At 56.4% G+C, this 24,085-nt stretch overlaps 1 protein-coding gene and 1 long non-coding RNA gene across 7 annotated transcripts in view; one reads left to right on the forward strand and one right to left on the reverse strand.

Annotated features, from left to right (window-relative positions):
- CYTH1 (cytohesin 1) overlaps positions 1 to 24,085 on the reverse strand; it is a 79,802-nt gene that overhangs the window by 28,082 nt on the left and 27,635 nt on the right. The window contains exon 1 of one of the 3 annotated variants that reach the window (XM_078438071.2): positions 12,290 to 12,435. The exons of 1 other annotated variant lie outside the window; for it this stretch is intronic. In XM_078438071.2, the coding sequence (XP_078294197.1) occupies positions 12,290 to 12,317 (28 nt within the window). In that variant the 5' untranslated portion in view covers positions 12,318 to 12,435. Of the gene's footprint in view, positions 1 to 2,432; positions 2,770 to 12,289; positions 12,436 to 24,085 lie in introns of those variants that run through there. One more of the 3 variants, XM_078438073.2, reaches the window with a different exon arrangement.
- On the forward strand, positions 12,689 to 14,580 carry LOC132675596 (uncharacterized). 4 transcript variants are annotated; one of them, XR_014136037.1, is made up of 4 exons: positions 12,717 to 12,797; positions 13,246 to 13,382; positions 13,474 to 13,531; positions 13,907 to 14,580. It is a non-coding gene; the product is annotated as an uncharacterized LOC132675596 (long non-coding RNA). The 4 variants fall into 4 exon arrangements; XR_013552189.2 differs by lacking the exon at positions 13,246 to 13,382 and having other exon boundaries at positions 12,689 to 12,797; positions 13,907 to 14,578; XR_014136038.1 differs by having other exon boundaries at positions 12,713 to 12,797; positions 13,268 to 13,531.

Genomic DNA, 24,085 nt, shown 5'->3' on the forward strand with positions numbered 1-24,085 from the left:
CACGGCAATCCTTTGTAAGAGCGAACACTGCGCTGTCACCTCCAAAAGCAAGGGAATTCTGACACCTGCCCCAGCGTGGATGGACCTTGAGGGCAGCACGCTCGGTGAGGCCAGCCAGTCGTGAGAGGCCGCGTGCTGGAGGATCCCACTTCCGTGAGGCCCCTAGAGCAGCCAAATCCACAGAGACAGACAGGAGAAGGCAGGGGGCAGGGGGCAGGGGGCAGGGGGCCGTGGTGCTACTGGGGACAGAGTTTCAGTTTTACGAGACGGAAAACTTCTGAACGCTGCTCACACGACGATGCAAGCTGGACCATACGCTTACAATGATAGATTTTGTTTTGTGTGCATCGTACCGTGATTAAAAATAAACACACAAAAAGTGAACAGCAACATCCCGACTCCCTCGTCTCTGCTTACTGTGCTCGTCTGCCACGACTGACTCATGACTTCACTTTTGTGTAGAGTGATTTAAAAGTGTCTCACTGCCAACTCACGGCCTAGGAGATTTTGAAGGAATGTGCAGACACGACGTGGACGGAAAAGGGTTAAACTAGCGTGTGGCTAACATAACGTACTCAGCACAGAGAGGCCCGAGGCACCTGCTAACAGACCGGGAGAAGAGCAGATACGTTAATGATTTTATGACCATATTCTGCATCTGTACAACAGAGTTTGGATTTTTTTTTAATGTTTGTTTCTTTTTGACAGAGAGAGGGACAGAGCATGAGCAGGGGAGGGGCAGAGAGTGAGGGAGACAGAGAATCCGAAGCAGGCTCCAGGCTCCGAGCTGTCAGCACAGAGCCTGACGCGGGACTCGAACTCACGGACCGCGAGATCGTGACCCGAGCCGAAGTCGGACGCTCAACCGACTGAGCCCCCCAGGCGCCCCCACATTCGCATTAAGAAAAACTCTGCTCCCACCCCGGCCGGCTCATCTAACCACTGCCCTAATGACTCAAGCCTCCTTAGTTCCGACGAGAAGCTATCTGGGCTTGGGGTGGGAGGGGACACTTGCTGGGGGTTTTCCTCACCTAACTAGTCCTGTGACCTTGGGCAAGCCACCACCTCACCCTGCCCCACGAATGGGCCTGTCATCATCACCGCCCTTCTCCAATGACAGAACATGTACTGAACAGCCCCACAGATACCTGGCTGGTTCAGTGGGAGGAGCGTGCAACTCTAGGTCCTGGCGTTGTGAGTTTGAGCCCCACACTGGGTGTGGAGATTCCTTAAAAGTAAAATCTTAAAAACCAAAACAAAACACATACAGCCCCGTAAACTGTCCTGGGAAAAAACAAGCTATTCTACCATCGTACCTTACACACTAAAGGGAATTGACACATTTTATCTAATAAATCCTAGAACTCCAAGACTAGCCAGCCAACCAAAGGGAAAGGAGGTCAAATTTCCAGGTAGGAAAAGGGACGAAGTCATAAAATTGTACCCTAAAAGTTTGCTTGAGAAAAACAAAGTTAACATCTGCTTTCGATAAATGCTAAGAACTAGAAAACAACCGTTTTAAAACCCTCCCCCTTGTCTAAAGCCCGGCAGCTAACACGGGATCCAGCTGGAGGTCTGCAGCAAGGTTCTCGCCTGCATTCAGACGTCCAACCTCCGTGTGCAACCTCCGTGTGCAAGGCCGGGTGTGATCACAGAGCAGGGAGCAGAGCCGCACCAGCTCAGCGGGAGAACCATTTTCTCACACTGGCCTCCTTGACACAGAGGCAGAGCGCTCAGCTCTGGGGGAGCCCCCCAGACACCCCGAGTCACCCGGGCTTGTCCCCCCTTCCTCTGAGGAAGGGGACCGGCCGCAGGCGCCCTCCGGCTTGCCCAGCTGCGCTGCCACACCCCTTTAGTCCAAAACAGGGGCTCCGTGCAGGTTTTAGGAAGCCGGTTCTCTCTCACTTTGCCTGTTCCTAAAACCTATTTGGATGCCGCCTCTTTGTAAAGCCCTTAATTTTTTGCACACTCAAACGTTCTCAGCCGGTCTAACAGCTGCAAAGGACCCCGAGGATCAAAGTGAACGTGCAATTCCAACTCCTGGAAGGAGGGCTACCCGGACCGAGGAACGGCTCCGCTGGACTCAAAGACTAAAACAGAAACTCACAGGGTGGGTCCAGAGGGGACAGCATCGCCCTGAATCCGTCCCTCTGCTTCCTGCTGTCCTAGCATTTCTCACCTCACCCCGGAAGGCCACCGACATCGGTGATGAGCTTCTCCCTGAATCTCAGGCCGAGGGTTTGGACACCTGCCCCCAAGGAGCTAGCGGACAACCCTAGGTTGGGGGAGCGGAACGCGAGACCACAGGCAGACGTGCGGAGACAGCGGCGCAAGCCAGCCCGGCTGCAAAGCGTGACCCAGCAGGGCCCGGGGTCCGCACACTGGGCGCGACCCCCGCGACGCGCTCACGCACCCCCCGCCCGGCCTCTTACCCAAGGCGAGCCCCTCTCCTGCAGCCCCAGCGTCCTGGCAGCGCCCCCGTCAGAGCCTGGGCAGCTCGCAGCTTTCCGCTTCAGAGGCCGCGGGGGGCCGGCACCGCGACCCCATCGTCCCGGGCCCCCGGGAGCTCCCGCAGCCCCGGGCGGACGGAGGGACGGAGCGAGCACGGCATGTGTGACAGCAGCGGAGAGGAGGCGGCGAGGAGACAAAAGCCGAGAAGCAAGCGGGGACCGAGGGCGGAGAGGGAGCGGGTCCCGGCGGGGAAGGCCGGCCTGGACAGAGATGGCCGCGCGGAGCTGCCGCCAGGCTGCCACTCGGCCCGAGTGCCAGTGCCGGGGGCTCCTCGCGGGCGGGCGTATTTCCATGAATGTGATTACAGCCGGCCCCTCCTACTACCCCCCACGCGGCCTCCTGGGGGAGGGGTGCACCGCCAGCTCGCAGGCTGGCTGCGCTTGCTCTTCCCTCCCCCCCCCCCCCAGGAGCAGAAGGCTGATGGCTGCTTCCCTGGGAGGACGCAGCGCTGCCGTCAGGTGCCCTCTCATCACCGAGCGGACAAACGGAGGGCACCCCCGGAGCAGGCAGTGACGCCGACCAGACCGGGTCCACACGGGCGCGCCGGCCTTCCTGGCGGAGGGGTCACCTCCCACTTGGTCACCAGAGGCTGTAATCTCACATTCCAGCACGTTCTGGATAGGAGGCGCTCGGCAGGTTGAATTCGGGGACAGTGGCTGGGACAGGACACATCACTGCGGCCCGAGAGCTCTCAAACTTCGGACAGCCCGAGGACACCCCAGGAGCACCATGAAACACACACACTCGGACCCCCGGACCCCAAGACGCGGGCTCCACGTTAGACCAGAACACAGGATGACCCCGGGGCAGCTGTGCACAGGCCACCCGGGGAGAAAATGCTGCCTTTGACTCACAGGGGCAGACACAGGCCTCAAAAGCAAGTGCCAAACAAGCAAGGAGAAAAGACCCAAGAGGAACCGTTAAGCACAGATCAGGGCTCTCTGACCCCGGCGGCACTGCTGACCTCCTGGCGGGTCACTCCCCGTCCTGGGGTGTCCAGGGCGATGCAGGGCTGTACCCCTGGCCTGCACCCACTGGACGTCGGAGGGCCCCCCCCCCCGAGGGCCCCCCCCCCCGGCCCCCTCCAGATGTGACAACCAAACAGGTCTCCAGACGCTGCCCAATGTCCCCCTGAAGGCAAAACCACTGCTCCAGATAAACAAGGGAGGGGAAAAAAAACCCCAAAAAAACATCCCCACACCCTCCCCTGACTTCTGCTAGGAGGTGCCCCCACCCCCACCCCAGCCCTCGCCACACTAACGTGGGTTCCCTTCTCTGTGGATTCCTCGTCACCATGACAGGGTCACCAGACCCGACCCAAATATCCCAACTCTGCAGCCCAGCAGAGTCTTTTAAGAAACAGCCATATGAACGGTTTTATTTTTGTGTCAAAATGGCAGTTCTCATCTACAAGAATCATAGCAAGTCTATGAGAAATAAACACGAAAACTATTTATAAACTCGTTTTAGACTGCAAAAGGAAACGAGCTTTCTGCAAAGGCGAAGACGGACCGTCACCCCTCCCCCACACACTCCGGCCACCCCTCCCCCCCACCCCCGCCCCGGAGGGTCCGCCGCAGGGGTTTCATCTGCGCAGATGGACCTCATACTGTAAATGTACAACCACAGCTACGTCCCCTTGTTTGCAGCATTACTGATGTTTACAAAAATACACACACGCAGCAGGCGGCTCCTGACCTCTCCCCTCCCGTGCAAGGCTCACTGCCACCCACTGCCCACTCCTCCTGCTGTGCAGGCAGAGGACCTACAGCCCGCTTCACCGGCAGCGCGTGAACCTGGACAAAGCTCAGCCTGAATGTGGGCCACGGGCAGCTGGGAGCAGAGGCCACCAGAGTCCATTCCGGCACAAACAAAATGACCCACAAAGTGAGCGGACCGGAAGTCAGATGAAAAAGCCGCCAACGAAAGGCTGCAGCATGGCCCTCCTCAGAAATAAAGACGACAGATGCTAAAATAAGTAGCCCCATGATCAAGGTCATGAAATCACAGTGATCAAAGAAAAAGACCGTTCAAAGGCCAGTAATCTCAGGAAATCTACAAGCAGAGAAAATTTTAACAAAAAGGTCTTCTCAGACTGTTAATTCAACAATCTTAAAAAAAAAAAAAAGCCCATACCACCCATAAACAAGGCGCCCTACTAGTTACTGTGGAAGATACAGAGACGCTCAGGGATGGTTTCAGCCCCCCAAGAGCCGCCTTCCTTCTGGAGGAAAAAGAAGCGAGTACGTGCAAAGAAACGCTAGCAACAGGTGCCGCGGGGTCGGGCCCGTGAACGCAGTGGCCAGGCTGCCGGAAGGCTCCGCGAGGGGCCGAGGCCAGAGCCGGGCAGCAGAGGGCACTCCAGGCCGGGCAGCGTGACAGTCGCACGGGGAAAGGGGAGAAAGAACACTCTGGAAACGTGTGGAGAAGCTGGAGTCCCACCGTGTCCTCTGAATGTGACACCAAGACATCCGGACTCTGCTGTTGTTGAGCCGGAGAGAAGCACTTCAGGTGCGGTGAGAAGTGGCGGGGAGGGGCGTCAGAAAGAAAGAGCGGGCTTCTCAGCGGTCACGGTCGCGAAGGGACAGGGACAGGGACACAGGGCGTTTGTCCAGTGCAGTAAAAACCTGGGTTCCGAAGCGGGAGCAAAGAACTGAGTGTCCTCTGCCGCCCCCTAGCGGCTCACGCCTGCAACTGCAGGCTGACACAGGGCTCCCCCACACAGGGCTCCCCCGCGCAGTGCTCACGGCTTGGCTGGCCCTCCGTCCTGCCCCCGCTCCCGCTCTCCCTCGGCCAGCGCGGCCCGGGGCGCCCGGAACCGGCCAGTGACCCTTTACCACGCGTGCGGGGGAAGGCGGCAGCACTCACTTTACTTGAGCCACAGCTTCTGAGGTGGAGATAAATCACCATCTTTCAATTCATCCAGGCCCCACACGGGCTCATCCTAGGTGTCGAGGCGTGAGGCACGGCAAGTCCCAGCTGACCTGGGCAGCGGCCCCAGCACGCAGAGCACCTGATTTCCTGTCCCCCCCCTCCGCCCCCCGTCCGTGTGACATGGCAGCTGAGGCGCGGAGCTCTTCAACACTTCCGCTCCATTCCTGACCCTTAAAGTGCTTAACTTTCCTTTAGTAAAAGGGAGAAGCATAAATACTTCTCGCCACACATCTGTTCCCACCGGGCAGGGCCTGAAGGTCTCTTAAGAGAGCAGCGCTTTCTACTCTAACCCCAAAGCAGAAAAAACCCGGCTCCCAGAACCACACCCTGACCCTGATAAGAGTCGCCCGGGATCCAGAGAAGGTTTTCTGACTTCTGAGAGAAGCTTCCGAGGGGCTGGAGGCCCGGGCCGGGCGGGCGCAGCCGGGACAGGCACGGAGGGCCCAGCCGCGGGGCCGGGCCAAGGGCATATCCGTCCTGTCCTGAGAGGCTGCTCTCAGAGCCCTCCGCCTCCGGCTCTTTGCAGAGCGCACGGCTGAGCCACCGGGAGCCGCGCTGCGGGGAGGAGGGCCACGAGAGGGCCGCGGTGGGTGGGCAAAGCTTAGTTCCATGTTCTTTGCGCTCCGGGACCCTGGGTGGCGCTTCTCCGTCTCCAAAATGAACTGGAGAGGCGATGTGATCCGTGAGAGGGTGGGGGGTCTGGCTGTGAATTCCCGACACCAGGGAGGTTTCTGGGGGCCTCCCCTCCAGGACAAACAGATCCTCTCCTCTTGGCCTTTATCCTGGATGGTCGGCTGTGACGGGTTTCTCTGGACAAATGCCTTCCCATCCCCAAGGCCCGCACGGCCACCGCGGCAGGGCCGGCCTCTCACAGTGGCAGGAGAGTCACCAGGAAAACAAAGGAAAACCCCTACAGGAAAAGGTCTCCCCTCAGTATGTAGGTCACGGTTCCTAAAAGCACCTTTACATCAGGGCACCTGGAGTGGGTTGGGCGTCCAACTCTTGATTTCAGCTCAGGTCATGACCTCACAGTTCGTGAGTTCGAGCCCCACGTTGGGCTCTGTGCTTGGGATCCTCTCTCTCCCTCTCTGCCTCTCCCCTGCTCATGCTCTCTCAAAACAAAGAAAGGGGGGAAAAAAAACTGTATCACCAAGATTTTTACAGAAACGGTATAAATGAAATAATATCAAAGTCCTGATGAAAATATTTACATACGGACAGTCCAGAAAAGTACAAAGGAGAAAAAAGATGAAGTTAGAGAGTCGCTCCTGGTGACTGACGCTCACGGGGCTCAGTGACGGGAAGCGGCCCGGGGGACACTCAAGAGACGCCGACACACCTGGCCGCATTTCAAGTCACAGGGTCTTGGGGAGAAAAGACACACAAATATAAAGAAGAGTAGGATTATTTGGACAACGGTGGTGTGGCAGTGAGCCAGCCAGCCATTTCGGGGGGGAGGCTAAGCTGAATGCCTACCTCATTTATGTCAATGTAAATTCCAGCCAAACCAAAGATTTTAATGTAGAAAGAGAAACCATAAAAATTCTAGAATAAAGCACGGATTAATATGGCCATAGTCCCGGAGAGTGTGTTTCCTGCACCGAAACGAAACGCCTGGGTGCAGACGTAAGCAGCCGGGACCACAAACACGCAAGCACGTGCGAGGGGGAACTTCTGTAAGTCCCAAGGACAGGAGCACGAAGACCGGAAAGTCAGCGACAAACACAGCTGGCCGAGGACACACAGGCAGACACGAGGAGAAACACACGCGTGGCCAACGTGGAGAGATGCCCGAACGCCCCAAAGATTAAAAATTCAAAACACGACAATCAAAACACGAATACCATACTGCTCTCCGTCATTCCGGCAGAAATTAAAATGTCTGACGACACAGGAGACCCTGGCGAGGACGTGGGGGCACACAGGCCAGGGGCGCGTAACCTGGCCCAGCCTTTCCACAGGACCGAATCTTAGAAGCCACGTGCTTTTCGATTCAGCGAATTCCATTTAGGAATTTACCCGACACACATCCTCCCCGAGACTGCAAAAATGAAAGACTACTTAAACACGATGCGGTCACTAAGAGGAATGAGATAATCCGGGAGTGCTAATCTAGAAAAATCTCCGAGACACACTCCGTGCCAACAGGAAACCACAGAACACTAGGTGTGTGAGTGCACGGAAGACTGAGGAGGACATGCCTGAAGGGGCCGACGGGGACCGTCTTCGGAGGCCGCGTGGAAAGGCTGCGAGCAAGTGTGGGTGTGGACGCGTCACTTGCAACCCCACCGCGTGTTTGGGTCCGCAGCTCAGGCGACACGGTAGGCTGAAGTTCCTATCCAGAGAAAATACGGAAATGCCGCCAGCCACTTACCTACACCACAAAACACTTGCCCAGATTGACGCCTAAATATTTCTCTTGTGGAAAAAAGTACACCTGACTTCTGTTCTAATGTCTGTAAAACGCCTGCTGTAGCCACACCATTGTGCTGTGGTTTTGTACGTGGGGCTCTGCCTGAAGTCTCTGCACCAGGATCCTGAACTCCAACAGAAGATACCGAAGAAAGGAGACTCTAAACACCAGAAAGAAAGGAGACGCGGAAACAGCCACTGGCTCAGAAAAGAAATTCACCGGATCTTTCTTAGGTCAGAGGCTGAGCTTTCGGGAGCCCTCTGTGCAGCAAGGAAGTTCTTTCCTTAAGGAAGGAACGGAGCGGAGCGGAGGGAAGTGGGGCCTGACCTGCCCCTCGGTTTCCTCCGGTGCGTCACCCACATCTACGTGGGCAGACACGGCACGCACTCGGGGGACACGCACAGGAAGTCACGAGATCGCCAGGCCGTAGCAACGGCGCTCGTGAACGTGGGTTCCTGGCGGAGCTGGCCGTCCCTCGGGGAGCCCCGGTGATCACGGTGGCCAGCCAGGCGGGACTGACCGGGTCACTGCTGAGGCTGCACGGGTCTGAGGCCACACTGGGGTCGGTGACTGTCCCCGCTGCAAGACGAAACCCCCACCAGCCGCAGCTCTTCAGACAGGAGAGGCCTTTAGCAGCTACAAGTTTACTTGTCACGAGGAAATCTCCGCCCAGTGGACAAGCAGTTAGAGGAGCAGAGACGAGAACAACGTATAGCCAGTCAAGCTGCCTTTGGAGGGCTGTCAAAATGCACGGGAGAAGGGAGAGCCCGGCACGGCCCAACACTTCCAGAAGGCCGAGCCCTTCAACCCGCAGCAAGCCGCATGCAGGTGCCACCGCCCCCACCACAAACACACCTCAGCGACCCTTCCAGAAGCAGAGAGGGTCGATGGCAACAACGGGAAGGTCTCCTGTTCCCGAGGCCCTGTCCGCTGACCACTTTGTAGGCAGATCCGTGCTCCGAAGGCCCAGACCTGGGCCTGCCTAGACCCACGACACCTGCCCTTCCTTTCTACCTACGCTGGCTCCTGAGACAATTCCACCTGCTGCCTTCCACACCCCACCTGTGTGTCGGACCCCGGGCCCTGACCGCCAGCGGCCGGGCCTGTGCTTTCATATTCCATAACCAAGGGAACTCGGGAGGCCGCAGGAAGCCTCAGACGACGGGTAAAGGTTCACTCTTCGAGAGGGGCAGACCCAAGCCTCGTTTCCGCTCGCCTTCTTCACCGGAAAGAAAGGGCGGTTCTGTGCGCTGTGAGCGACGTCTCTGGTGCGCTCGCAGGAGGGGCTAGAAGATTCCGACCAGAGCCAGTCCCCTTCGAGACCTGCCACAGCAGATGGTGAAGCAGGTCCGCTGGGAGGTGCTCTCGCTTAAAAGTAAGGATGCAACCATTCTGATCTGCAAATCACAAACTCAACCCCCAAGGAAGGGAGCAAAACCTATCTTAATTCTAGTTAGGGCGCTTGGGCCACCCCTCTCCCTGTGCTCCGCGCCCTAAGCGGTTTGCCCAACGAAGGCCGGCACAATCACGGGGATCGCGCCCAGACGAGGGGATCGGGTGGGACGCTATTCCGGGTGCCGCCTGAGAGCCCGCTGCCCTGGTGGGGAGGCACTCTACCTCATTCCATCCCACACCCCTCCCTAGACTCACATGGACCCTCACAGCCTAAGACGTTTTTTCTTTTCCGTTTCCGCTTTCGTTTGGACGAGATAAGGAAGTCCACCTGTGAAGTCTGCGTATTTCCTGACAATGAAATGTGCACGGTCACGTCCAGTTTTATAGACGAGGGAAGACTCGCTCAGTACAAGTAACCCACTAAGAGAGGCCCATTCGAACTCACTGGCCGAGTCCTTAGCTCTTTATTTTCTCTTACTGGAAGAATCCCACGCACTGCCACTTACGGAGCACCTGCACAGGCCCGGCCTGCGCTCGGAGCTCAGATTTAAACGGCTCCGGCCCCTGCCCTGCACAGAACAGCAAGGCCAGACGGGGAGGCCTTGTAGCTGCGGCCCACGCTGCCACAGTGGCCACGCACACCCGGCACCCGGAGGACGCCTGGGGACGCCAAGAGGCCTCAGGGAGGTCAAGCCTCTGAGCCGGGACTTGAAGGGCGAATGGATTCAAATGGGGAAGCAGAGGGGCGCCTGGGTGGCGCAGTCGGTTAAGCGTCCGACTTCAGCCAGGTCGCGATCTCGCGGTCCGTGAGTTCGAGCCCCGCGTCGGGCTCTGGGCTGATGGCTCAGAGCCTGGAGCCTGCTTCTGATTCTGTGTCTCCCTCTCTCTCTGACCCTCCCCCGTTCATGCTCTGTCTCTCTCTGTCCCAAAAATAAAAAAAAAAAAAAAAAAAAAAACAAATGGGGAAGCAGAGACTACTGTGGACGCACATACCACGCAAGGCGAGGAGGCCGGGAAGCGGCTGGTGGCCGGGGACAGTGAGCACACCTGGGGTCAGGGCCCAGGGCGCGTCAGGACTGGGCTGGCACCCGGAAGACAGCCTCGCCTCCGCCTGCCGGGCCCTCGTGTTCCACATATGGGGGGAGCCTGGGTTCCGGCCCAAAGGAGAGGTTCGAGGGCAAACCAAGAGGGTAGACTACGCACCGAGAGGCCAGGCTTGTGGAGACACTGCCCCATTCAGTGCACGGCGTCCGCGCTGGCTCCCACGCCTACGGGACACGGGAACGGGTGCCGACGAGCCGACGAGCGCAGGCACCAGGGAAGGACAGCGGCCAAGAGCACGTTTAATTTACGGATTACGGGTCTGAGATTCGTGCAGCAGGAAAGGTCTCACTTCCCTAGAGACACTTTCGAACCCCCACTTGCCCTTCATCGGGGTGTCCTCGGCGTCCTGGGCACCAGTAAAGGCAGCTGCTCTGTGAGGAGCGTAATGCGGACAGTCCCCTCCCCCAGGGACCCCGGGGACCCGCCGGGGGGAGGCCCGTTTGCTCCCTTCCCGTTCACGTTTGCCCGAACGCCATTTCTGCGTCTCCTCTTAATCCCTCGGGCGTTGATTTCAGCGGCAGTTAGAAGGGCAACGCCGTCCTCCCTCACGTCCTCCCTCACGTCCCCAATACACAACAGGCCAAAGCGCTCCTGGGAGGCGATGAGGGAAGTGGAGAGTGGCCGGCTCTTGACGGTGACTCGCTCAAAGCAACGCTGCCCATTAACCCTGTCTCTCAACTCTGAGCCCGGGAGTCCCCAGTCCCCAGATGGCGCCCGCTGTCACCACCGGGCCAAGCGCCCGCAACGCGCAGCTCAGGCTGGATCAGCAGGCCCTCCGGGACGGCCAGAGGCCGATGACACGGGGCCCTGCGAGTCAGCCTCGAAGCGACTGTTCAGCAGGACCTCTCCTGGGTCTGAGGCCAAGCTCACCTGGAGGACCAGCGGCGTGTAAGAGTGACCAGCGGTCACTGCCCAGGCCAGGCTCACACCGGCTGCCCCGAATCGTCAGTAAAGTGCTCTCTTCCCCTCTTGCACGTATCCCCTTTCCAACGAGAGACCCTGGCTACGGTGGACCCACCTTCCAGATACAGCACCTCCCACGTGGGCTGTTCAACGCTAGCCCGGAACTGCCTCTCTTTACGCCCCGTCTTCAAAAGTATCATCACGAACACCTGTATGTCCCTCTCTCCCAGAGTCTTTCCCACACGGCACAGCTTTCCGAGTCACCCGCGGATACGGGCCAAGATAATCTGCGCTCAGAGGTGAAGCTTTCCAATGTATCTTATAGGGAACCAGATAAGGAAAAGCATAAAAATGACCCCCAAAACTCGTTCCAACTTTCACAAAATCTACTGTGAAATCTTCAAACTCATTCACGTAATTCATTACTAACTACAAACCGGTACACGTTTGTGCTGTGTCTTCCACCACTGAAACATTGCCATCTGGTGACGACATCACAAAACAGACACACGTCCACACGCGAGCTTCAGAACGACAGAAGGGGCTTTCGCGCACCTCCTTCCCAGGGTCCTCGGGGGCGTATGGGCCACGTGACTTGTTGCCCCTTTACTTAAAAGGTCACGGTTTACAGTGTGGGTGCGGAGAGGACCAAGGAAGTTTACAGACCCCTCAGGGCCTCTGGCGGCGGCCGGTAGCAATACCGAAAGAGGAAGATCAAGTTAACCCCGAACGGCCCCTCCGTTACACCTCATTTAGTGCCAACGGACGCCTCCGTGGGGCTCTCCCTGGTCGCTCCGATCCGCACTTCTCACCATCACTCTCAGTCTGGACACGGGCCAGCCCCGGCCTCCTCCCCGCCACCGCACTCTCCGGTCGTGCTCCCGAAAACGGCGAGAGCGAGCCCACGGCCTGGGCTGCGCTCCCCCCCCCCCCCCGAAAGGCAGCACAACTGTCATCCCGGCGTCACCCACACGGATCGAGAAGAGACCTCACCCCCACTCCAGACGCCCGGGCGGGGCTGGGACTCACCATCCTCCTCTTGGGTTTTAAGGACCATCTTTCCCCACCAGAGCAGGGCCCCGAAGGTTGCTAGGTTGTGTTTCTCAGAGGCCAGCTGGCGCGGCCGAGCTCCCCTGGGCGGCGGGGCCGGGCGGGGCGGGAGCACCTGCGGGGCCGCCGGGCGCCGGGACAGCTCAGAGCGCCTTCCTGAACGCCGGGGACCAATGGGCCTCCCGCGGCAGAGGCGTCACGGCCACCACCCAGTTCCCGGAGTCGAGCTCAAGAAGCTTCGGAGGAAGTTCAGCAGTTAACCGTCTCCTCCTCCCTGGAAGCAGCCCGAGGCCGGAGCCCAGGAGTCCGGCAGGCGCCCTCCCGGACTCTCCTCCGACTCAACCACAGCGACGGACGGGGCGAGCCCCCGCGTCCCTGCACCCGGCGAGCACTTTCTCAGAAGAGAGTCCCATAAAGCCCCGGTGCCCTCACACCGAGAGGGCGGCACACTTCCGAAGAGAATGACTAAGACACCGTCATCGTTACGGTATGCTCTGAGGTCACAGGCTAAAAGGAGAAGGCAGATTTTAAGAGAGAGGGAGAGGGAGGGGGGGGGGGAGAGAGAGAGAGAGAGAGAGCAAGCTAGGGAGAGGGGCAGAGAGGGGGAGGAAGAAGAGAGAGCGAGCTAGGGAGAGGGGCAGAGGGGGGGGGAGAGAGAGAGAGAGAGAGAGAGAGAGAGCAAGCTAGGGAGAGGGGCAGAGAGAGGGGAGGAAGAAGAGAGAGAGAGAGCTAGGGAGAGGGGCAGAGGGAGGGGAGGAAGAAGAGAGAGCGAGCTAGGGAGAGGGGCAGAGAGAGGGGAGGAAGAAGAGAGAGAGAGCTAGGGAGAGGGGCAGAGGGGGGGGGAGAGGGGGAGAGAGAGAGAGAGAGAGAGAGAGAGAGAGAGAGGGAGAACGAACCTTAAGCAGGCTCCAAACTCAGCACAGAGCCTGACACAGGGCTCGATCCCATGACCCCGAGGATCATAACCTAAGCTGAATCAAGAGTTGGGACACTCAACCGACTGAGCCACCCAGGCAAGAAAGCAGATTTTGAGAGGAAAAAAAAAAAAATTCCAAGGACATTTCCAACACAAGTTCGGTTTTATCCCCTTTCTATTTTCTCCTGTGGGTTCGTTTCCGCATACTGTTATTATACTCACGATACGTGTTTACTGTTGAAATCAGATGAACGGTAATGAGGAAAAAAGCCTATCACTCGGGAATAACCACTGGTGACACTCCGGTATGTATTATTTATATTCTTCCAGATTTTTGTTCTGTGTATTATATTCCCACTCTGTCTCTTTGTACACACACATGTACAAATATATGTTTTACCTCTGTAGATACCTTGGATCCTATATATGACGTGTATAATAACCATATATGTTACACAAACACATATCTCTTGAAACGTGTTTATATCATCTCTAGAGATGGTACATCTAGAGTGTATACATCCAGAGAGAAATACAGATCTATGAAGAAATAAATACATATACAGAAAGACAAAAATTCGGTGTTTTACATGCTCTTTTATAACCGGCCATTTTTTACTTATGACAAACATCTTCCATGGTAACGGACGCAAACTGATCACATTTTTTGTCATTCACAGCATAGACGGTATTTAACCAATCCCCTGCTGTAAGACTTCTACGTGGTTTCCACTCTTCCTGCCCATCTCAACACCCCCGGGCACACCCTCTGGCTTGCCCTTTATCATCCCCTGAGCACACGTTCTCAGAGCAGAACTGCTGGATCTAGATACCGGGTCCCCTCCTCAGTTTCTTCACTCACGAGGGACCAATGAAACAACGTGTGCCTCGGGCGTCATCGCTGCAGGCCCCGTGGCCTGGCCCGGCCCGGCTAACTCATCGCCCTGTGAGGGGCTCGCCTGACGCCGAGGGCCCAGGGGCGTCACACGACTTGCCCGAAGCCTGAAACCCGGCCCCGAGCTCCCTCTGCTGCTGGACCTCGACCCCTCCTCCCGGTGGCCTCGGTCGCGGGCGCGCCTCCCGCAGCAGGCGCGCGGGACGCGGGGCCAGCCGTCCTGAGGCCGGGCCCTGACCGCGGGCAGAAAGGCACACGTCTACGGCCAGACACCAGAGCATCGCTTCCAGGCACGCTCGGAACGTGGCCCCAGGTGTCTCAGGGCAGCGGCCCCGGCCCACCGTTTTCCTTCTTTGTCTGGTAATAAATAAACACACAAACACATACTTTTAGAAACCACTCTGCTTTGTAGAGGCAACTAACATAAACCAACTTCTTACCTTCAGTTCAGTACATCAAAGTTATGCTTTCTCCGGCGCATCCCTTTCTGGAACGAGTCACAGGCCAAGGCCCCTCCAGCCCCATTTCAAAACCTAAGTTACTCATTCCCAAATCAGTATCTGTACCCTCTGGGGCCAGGGCCGGTCTCTGATGCGGATCCCAACTTTTCAGAGGACGGGGCACTTCTACTTCATGCCTGTCAAGCGGTAGAGCGTTTCTCTGGAAAGATGCCCAAAGGCAGGCCTGCCCCCCCCACCCGCACGCGGTGGCCACCCCCTTCCCGGCATGAGCACCCGCCGCCTTCGCAGACCCTGCCCGAGCCTGCCTCCTCCCTGGCAGGACAAACTTCACGTCTGCTAGTCTGAGAAGTGAAAAACGGCTTCTCGGCGGTTACTGTCTACACTGACCTGATGACCGGTGGTGCTGATGACCTTTTCAACAGTCTGAGGTATTTCCTCTTTTCTGAACTGCTTATTCATATTGTTTGCCCATTTTCTTATTGATTTGTAGATTGTGAATTCTTTGTATTAAACGTTGCAAACTTTGGGGCACGTGGGTGGCTCAGTCGGTTAAGCGTCCGACTTCAGCCCAAGTCATGGTCTCTCGTTTCGCGGGTTCGAGCCCCGCGTCGGGCTCTGTGTTGACAACTCAGAGCCTGGAGCCCGCTTCCGATGTTGTGTCTCCCTCCCTCTCTGCCCTCTCCTGGCTCATGTGCACACTCTCTCTCTCTCTCTCTCTCTCTCTCTCTCTCAAAAAATAAATAAACGTCAAAAAAAACACATTTATTTTAACGTCGCAAATCTTTTCTCACAACCGGTCGCTTGTTTTTAATAGCAGTGGTGGTATCTTTTCCCTTTATAGAAGTTTCTGTGTGTTACAATCAAATATGTAATCTCTTCCTCCACTGGCTTCGTTCCGGGCACGTGGGGTGCTGGGTACCCCACGGCGTGCCGGGCACCGGCCTCCGTGGCACGTAGGGCTGCAGGGGCTGGGGAGGGAGGGCAGCGGGGAGGACAATGCACGTACGTGGGCAGGTAAGCGCCCAGCGGGTCAGGGCTGGCTGCCCCTGGCCCGGGCCTGGAGCGGAGCAGACAGCGGCGGGAGGGGAAGGCAAGGCCGGAGGGCGGGGAAGGCAGGGGAGAGCTGCGGAGGGCCTTGGGGGCTGTTTCCGCGGTGGGTGAGACGGGGAGGCGCTGCCAGGGGCGGGCACGAAGTGAAGGAGCGGACTTCCGCTGTCATGACTCCGGCCGCGGGGCAGCAGGGGCACAAGCAGGGAGACGGGCAGGGAGGCCGCTGCCGCCACCCAGGCGAGGGGCGACGGGACAGTGATCAAAGTCCTGCTCTATTCACTCGGAAGGCAGCGCCAGGGACTTGCTGACGGACTCCCTGTGGGTGTGAGAGAGGTCAAGGGTGGCCCAAGCCCTCTGGCCTGGGCGGGCGGGAGAAGGCACATGCCGTCTCTGGGCGGAGCTGCCACCAGGGTCCCGGCCCCAGGGCGCAGGGCGCGCCTCAGCCTCTGCCCGGACCTCCCGGACTTCCAGCCCCGCCCTGCGCGGCACCGCTGGCCAGTTCACTTCCCAGGAGGGATTCTAAGGCTCATCCCCCCCCATGTGGGGACGGCGGCCCCTTCACGACCGGCTCCTGTCCCGGTTGTGTAAGTTGTTGGCAGGAGAACTGCCGCTCAGGCCTTAAACCGGGAGCACGGCAGGCGCACCTGGCGGGCCACCACGCTGCCTGCCGCGCGGTCACCGCTGTTCCGAAGCTAGTGCAACAGATGACATTATTTAAAAAGCGAAGTTGTGAATGAAGGGCAACTTCGGTTCCTAAAAACAGAAGTTTAACTACCAAAGCACCAAACTCCACGTCTGACTCACTCCTGAGTGACTGCATTACTTACCCCAGATCTTGGGACATTTTTCAGATTGCAGGTGGGTGCTATTTAGAAGCACGTCAGCCAACAGGCAGACACCTGGCCTTCCCGGGCAAACGGAAACAAAGTGCCACCCTACTCGCCAGGCACAGCTCCAGCATCGGTCCCGAATACGGCACCAAGATCACACGCGGCTCCTTCAGCGGAGCTGTGCACAAGTTCAAAGCACACTCTGAACTCACCGGGAAAACAAGGAAAATACAAAAGCGCAACAGTTGCCCAGGCCTCAGAGCCGCGTGCGTAACGAGATGGGCGGCCCAGCCCCTGGCCCAGCCCCACAGCAAGGACGAAACCAACAGAGGGAAAGACAGCCCTTTGTAGCTACTCGCATCCACCTCACACGTGAAGGCGCTTGGATTGCCGGTGTTGTGACTCAAGACGTGTTATGTTTCCAATGGATAAAACACCTTCAATAGCCTGAGTCCCTTACCCCCGTCTCGTCTTCTCTGGGGACAGGCAGGCGGGAACGTGCAACCTCGTGAAGGTTTGAAATGACGCTGGGAGGAAACGTGCATGAATATTCACGTCACGTCCCGGGGAAACTTTTCTCTCTGCGTGATACCTACATCAGTCATGATCCCAAGGAGCGGGAGTCTGGAGGGTGAACTGAGGCACTGTCTACAGAAGTAAGGGTGGGGTCTGGGGAGACCCACAAGTGGCGGGGAAGCACCCCAGGGTCAGCAGGAAGGAGCACCCTATCAGGGCCAGGCCCGCAGGTGGCGGTGGCTGGCCGCCTTGGGGACAGGACTCGGCTAACCCTCAGCCGCCTGGCAGGGAGAAAATACCTGGACCTCGTTCTCCTCTGACCAACCGCCTGGACAACTCCGGCGGGGGCCAAGGGCAGGGGAGCCTGCGGGCACAGGGCACCCAGGCAGCCTCCAGCAGAGCAGGATGGAGAAGGGCGGACCCCAAACCACAGGCTGCCGGGCACCTCTCCTTAGGTCTGCCTCGGCCCCATCAGCTGCCTAGAAGTCTCAGCTCCTCCTCATGGTCTTAAGACCCTTCTTAACGCGACCCTGCTAGCAGCCCCTCCGGATCTTTCTCTGACCCTTCATGCCTGGTTCATCTTCTTCAACCAGAGGAACATGCACACATCGTACAAAAAACAAACAGTACCTATGGCTTAAAACAGAAACCCACAGTTTCCTGCCCAACTGTATCTCCCACCCTTGCATCGTGCTCCACAGAGGTAGCCCTCTTAGCTAGGCCTTCTGCTAATCACCTCCCTGTTTCCAAGTAACACACCCACACGATGTGCTCCCGAGTTTTCAGTTCTGGACACCAACTGCCTGCCACGATGGACGAAGGCTTGGCTTCTACCTCTCCCCTCCCCCCCCAACACACACACACACACACACACACACACACACACACACACACACACACTGGCACGCACGCGGTAGAGTCACACGTAAATTCTGGGTTCAATCAACACTTACTATTTCCATAAATACTGCTCACGACTTAGCTATAGAACCTACTGTGGTTAAAATTACCATAGACGGGCGCTAAGTGTCTCTTTTTTTCCGTTTGCCGAGTTCTCTGCGTTACGGGCCGAATGGCAAACTCTCTACACTAAGGCAGGAAACTGTCCACAGGGTTAAACATTCGGAGCAGCCTGTGTTTGGCGACGGCCCTCCAAAAGCCTCCACGCGCCTCCGCGGCCTGGCCTTGCAGCTTCCCCCCGTCCCCCTGGCACTTGCCGGCTCTGGTTCCTCTGACTCCGTGCGTTTTTCTTTCCTGAATTACCCTCTGCTAACAGAACAAGGACGCGCAGGGGCGGGTCTTCATTGCTGCGTGGATTCTGCGTGTCCACAAACACCCCTCTTCTTCTCTCACACTCGACCGGCATGTTGTCTGGGTACAGAACCGTAAGTTAAAATCATTTCCTCGCGACGGTGAAGGCACTCCCTCGTCGTCCCCTGTCCCCACGGTGCTGTTAGCTACAGTGCCCTTCTGACTCCCAGAATTTTCCGTGGGACCTTCTTCCCCTCTCCGAAAGCTTTCGGGGCCCTTGCCCTCAGTGCTGTGCAGCTTTGTCACAAGCTGCCCGGGTGCGAGTTCGTTTCCATGCACCATGCTGGCCCCTAGGTAGACCCCAATTCTGAAGTCTTATGATCTCTAATGATGTCCTACCCTTTTCCTCAGCTGCTCTCAGTGTTTCTGTTAGACGCTGGCCCTCTGCCGTGGATCCTCTGGTTTTTATCTTTTCACCCTGCTTTTCATCTCCTCGTCGAGCCACTTTCTAGGAAGGGTTCTGGCAATGGGGCGAAGGCCTGTGTCCACCCAAATCTGTGTGTTGAAACCCTACCGCGATGGAGTCTGGAGGTGAGGCCTCTGGGAGGCAATCGGCTTGTGAGTCCCTGCTCACGTGGGACCGGCGGCCACACGGGGAGAGGCCAGAGGGCAGCTGGCTGTCCCCGTAGCTGGTGGGCACACGGGACGGCCCTCTGGGAGCCAGGAGGAGAGAGTTCAGCAAGAGGTGCTGACGCGGGCCGGCTCTCTGACCCCAGCCTCACACCCAGAGAGAGACACGTGTGCTGCAGAGGCCACCCGGTCAGGGGTACCGTGTCACGGCCACCTGCACCGGACGGCTCTCTGCTTCGTCCTCCACGCTTGGCCCTCGGTGTTTCCTTTCTGCTATTTTCAGGGTGCACGCACTCACTCTTAATTCTGAATATTCCTTCTGGATAGCATCCTGTTCTTGTTTCATTAATACCACCCCTATGACTCTGAAGTCCGTGGCTTTTAAGACGTTCTGCTATGGTGTGGTTCCTCAAGTATCTTTTCTTCCACTTGCGTTGTTCTCCTATTTAACGCGGAGGCTTTTCCTTAAACATCTAGTAAACACAGGCTGTTTCTCCTTGTCTAAGAGCCCGGCACCAACAACCTGATCGGAAGCGGTGTGTGGTGGGCTGGGTCTCCCTGTAAATAAAAAAGGGGTGCCGCGCAGAGCCCGGGAGCGACTCTGTGGGTTCTCTGTCCTACTAACCCCAAGAGCCACCCTCCGACCTCCCACCTGGGCTGTGCGGGCTGTAACCCTGGCCAGCAGTACCCGGGGCCGGGGGGCAGGTGGAGGAGAGACCGGGCGCGCACGCTCGAGGCCACGCATCTCCACATCCTCCTTCGGGAGTCAAACCTTCTTCGTGTTTTACAGAAAGCGGAAGAGACATCGCCTTGTGGCAAGACAGAGGAGAGGAGACTAGAGCCTACCTGCCCGCCATGAACACCTTCCATCCAGCCTCCCGTTTCCAGCCTCCCCCTCAGCTCCGTTCTCAAAGGCCCATGGAGCCCTGCAGCCTTTCTGGGCTGTGAGGGTAAATCATTCCCCTTCCTGATGGCCTCCTCCCCTGCAGCTTAGATCCTTCCTGGCCAGCTGCCAGCAGGAGGGCGGCACGGGGCACACCGTCACCAGAAGAGCCGCTGTACGTGGGGGGTGGGGACACAAACAGCAGTTCTCTGCAGCAAAACACACACACACACACACACACACACACACACACACACACCCCCCTGCACATACTGCAAACTCTTTGGAAGGTTACCACTGCTTGGGCTACCTAAAAAACACGGATTTAGGGACATCTGGGTGGCTCAGTGAGTTGAGTGTCTGACTTCAGCTCAGGTCATGATCTCACAGCTTGTGGGTTCAAGCCCCGCGTCGGGCGCCGTGCCGATAGCTCGGAGCCTGGAGCCTGCTTCGGATTCTGTGTCTCCCTCTGTCTGTCTGCCCATTCCCTGCTCGTGCTCTGTCTCTCTCTCTCAAAAATAAACACAAAAAAAATAATAATGAAATAAAATAAACAAACGACACACATTTGTACTGTTTTCCTCACAGATATGAATAGATCTTGCCCAAAAAGGGGGGGGTGGTGCTGAGGACAAAGGAAATATGTGTGTGTTGCAAAGAAGTCAAACGAAGAATTCAAAGAGCATGGCCATCCCATGACAACTGCGAACCTTGTGCCTGGAGGAGAGCGTACTGGGGTTCCTGACTATCTGCCAATACGGACTGCCGTGAGGCAGAGTTTCTGGCACTTTTTTTTTTTTTTTAAAACACTCTTATCATCAAAAGAAAAAGTCAACGGGCGCCTGGGTGGCTCAGTCAGTCGAGCCTCTGACTCCTGATCTCAGCTCAGGTCATGATCCTGGTCGTGAGATCGAGCCCCGCGTCGGGCTCTGTGCTGAGTGTGGGGCCTGCCTAAGATTCTCTCTCATTCTGGTCCCCTCCCCACTGGGGGGGGGGGGGGTGTCTTGCACTCTCTAAAATAAAATAAAAAATTTTTAAATAAAATGCTTTAAAAAAGTCAGAATCAATTAGGTATATATTAAAAAACAACAATCTAAACCATGCCCTTCTGCCCTTTCCTTTTCACACACAATTTGAATTTCAATTTTTCCCAAGAAGTCATTAACTCTCGTAAGGAAAGAATAGAAAGGTACAATTCTTCACAAACTCTGGTCTTTTTTTCTGTGTGAAGAAAATCCATTATCGATAGCATAAAACGCCATAAAACTGAGAAGCCGTATGTTTCCGAGCTTACACGCATTTTTTTCCTGAGAAGGGGGTGGATACATTTATCAGACGCTCACGCAGAGCCCTGGTGCTCGAGAACCCGCGTCTGGGGTCACACTCCTCCCGGGGCGGGTCCAGGTGGCACTAGTCCCGGGACCCTGGCTAAACGACTCCCCACTTTCTGGTGACAGTGGACCAATGTCCCTACGTACTGCACTCGGCAGCCACCATCACCAGCCTCACCAGTCCGGGCAGACTTTCGCAAACAGGTCACAAATACTTCACAAAATAAGAATGTAACAGTATTTGTGAGGCTAAATGTAAACATCAAAACATCGTCCTCCACAAAGACGGGTTAGCAACAACACTAATTCTCAGATGAGAAAGAAGAAAAAATTCAAACTGTGCTAGAAAATAGTTGGTACAGCAGTTTTAAATGCCTTTTAAAGTAAAAACAAACAAACAAACAAACAAACAAAAAAAACTGGATGCGGTAAAGTCAATCTGTGCTGCCCTCTGCTGGCTAAATAAAGACACAGTTAAAAGGTTGACAACTAGCCAAGTTGGCCGATAAATTAAATGACCCTTTGAACATGTATGGGGAGAAAAAGAGGATCTTCATGTTTTACCTAGGACGGGCCATGCCCTGCTGATATTTACCAGTACTTCTGTCTTATTTTCTGAAATGGTTTTCTTAATAATTAAAATCGGTTTGCCCTTTGTCCGCACACTGGCTCAGTTGTGGGAACAGGTTACCAGCCAGTAGGAACTTGTATTGTACACGTGATAAATAATATATTAACTAGCGTGGGTTACAGAAGGAAACCAGGAGTGCGTGTGTGGGGAGCAGCCTTACGAAAGCACCGAATACGGTGGGGGGCACAGGATCGCCGAGGTGAAATCCGGGCCACAGTCACGATGCCCCCAAGACAGAAAGACCACGCAGGCCTCTCTCTTCTACAATTCTGTGACATACGAGACGCATTTATGTTCTTCTCTCAATGTCCTGCTTCCCATTCCTCTCCGTGAAGACCAGTAAAAGTACACAGCCCCTTCAGGATTTGATGACCACGGCCACCTCTCTGTTTAGAGGCCCGAGCTTGGGGACCCAGGCGGAGGGGCCCCTCTCCCCCCATTGCCTGTGTCTCCTTAGGAGAAGGTCTCACCAACCTGGGAACCTTAGGTCACAGAGCCTAACACACTTGGAAAACCTGTTCTCCCATTTTCTAGCTACTGGTCACACACACATGGCTCATTATTTTAAGAAGGTTATTTGCTGGGGCCCCCGGGTGGCTCAGTCAGTTAAACGTCCAACTCCAGATTTCGGCTCAGGTCATGATCTCGCGGTTCATGGGTCTGAGCCCCACATCAGACTCCACGCTGGCCGTGTGGAGCCTGCCTGGGATTCTCTCTCTCTCTCTCTCTCTCTCTCTGCCCCTCCCCAGCTTGTTCTCTTTTTCAAAGTAAAAAAATAATAATAAAAAAATAAAACAAGGTATTTGCTGAGGACTCTGCATTCATTCAAAAAGGGCTTGAGTTTTCACTGTGTGTTCAGCCTAAACAATGCCTGTCGAACGGTGCTGCCGACCCTCCAGCTGTGCGCTGGGGCCACAGAGATGGGGACACTGTGCCTCCCCGGCACATGACAGGGACGGGAGGACCCAGGGGCGGCAGCAGTCACAGATGCCACCATGTGGTGTGCTAAGGACTAATCCGGGAGGCCAGGCGCTCCTAGCTCTCAGTGGAAGGATGCCCCAAATCAGTCCCTGGGAGAGTAGGGGGGCAGTCCGCAAAAGCGGACTGACTTCTGGGAAAAATCCTAGTGGCGTTCCCTGGTGTTAAGGAGGAGATCTGGGCAAGGTCCGATACCACCCTGGGCTACAATCCTGAAGGACGCAGACACTGGCCACCAGGGTGAGGAGGTGCTGTCCGGGAGAGGAAGGGCACCTTCAGACAGCGGACCGGGCGAGAGGCCCTCGGAGGCCTGGCTCTTCCTGCCACGCGCACAGGGGCACAGGGGCATGTCCGTGCCCACACAGCACTGTCTCGTCCTTCCCGGGACGTGGCCCCCAGCCGAACTCCCCTCCCCCAAACAAATCCTCAGTCCGGACCCTCTACTCTTTTCCCAAACTAATTTTATATCCAAAGTCACCCCGGTTGCTGGAGTGTATATACTTTTCCCGGAAACCTACCTGCAAAGAAGTCTGCATGGAAGAGGGACCCGTTAAATGCAAGTTCAGAGACGAAAAGACGGGAAGGTTGGGGCGCTTGGGTGGCTCAGGTGGTTGATTTTGGCTCAGGTCATGACCTCACGGTTTGTGGGATCGAGCCCCACGTCAGGCTTTGTGTTGACAGCATGGAGCCTGCTTGGGATTCTCTCGCCCCCCTCTCTGCCCCTCCCCTGCTCATGTTCTCTCTCTCTCAAAATAAATAAATAAACAAACAAAGACAGGAAGGTCCAAGCAGGTAACAGGCTTACGGAGCCGTCAGAGTCTCGTGAGGTCTCCCATGTTAACTAAAGGGATACATACTAATGCACAACAGTCAACCGGGTAATTTTTAAAAGCACGTTATCAGTTTGCAAAGAAACACAGATACCGTCCCAGAAATACAGAATCTCTTTTGGCATAAAAACAGCCACGGAGCAGAGCAGGGGACCCTCCTACCATCACCACCCATCATCATCATTTCACGACGAGGCAAGCTCAGGACACAGGAAGGGTGTCAGGAGCTACGCCGACCCCGGCCTGCCAAGAGCGGGCCCAGTGGGCTTCTTCCCGCGGCTGATCTGCTCTCCGTGCTCCCTCCTCCTGTGGGACGCACGCTCTGCCCACGGCAACCAGATAGCAACACGCGGCGTGGGGTCCAGCGTGATTCCCCAGAACTCTGGCGTGGCCCAAATGAGAGCACCTCTACTGAAACAAGTCTAAGAGCCACAAAGGTGGGCCAGTAAGAGAGTCTCCCTGAAGGTTAAATTCCAGTCTTCATGTTTGTTTTTATCAAAGTAAACTGCTTATGAAATAAAGCATGAAAACTAAATGATCACCCAGAGTACTTTTAACCAAAGAAAGGATCAC

This window comes from Panthera onca, chromosome E1 (assembly GCF_046562875.1).
Source record: "Panthera onca isolate mPanOnc1 chromosome E1, mPanOnc1 haplotype 2, whole genome shotgun sequence".
In the NCBI taxonomy this organism is placed as follows: domain Eukaryota; kingdom Metazoa; phylum Chordata; class Mammalia; order Carnivora; family Felidae; genus Panthera; species Panthera onca.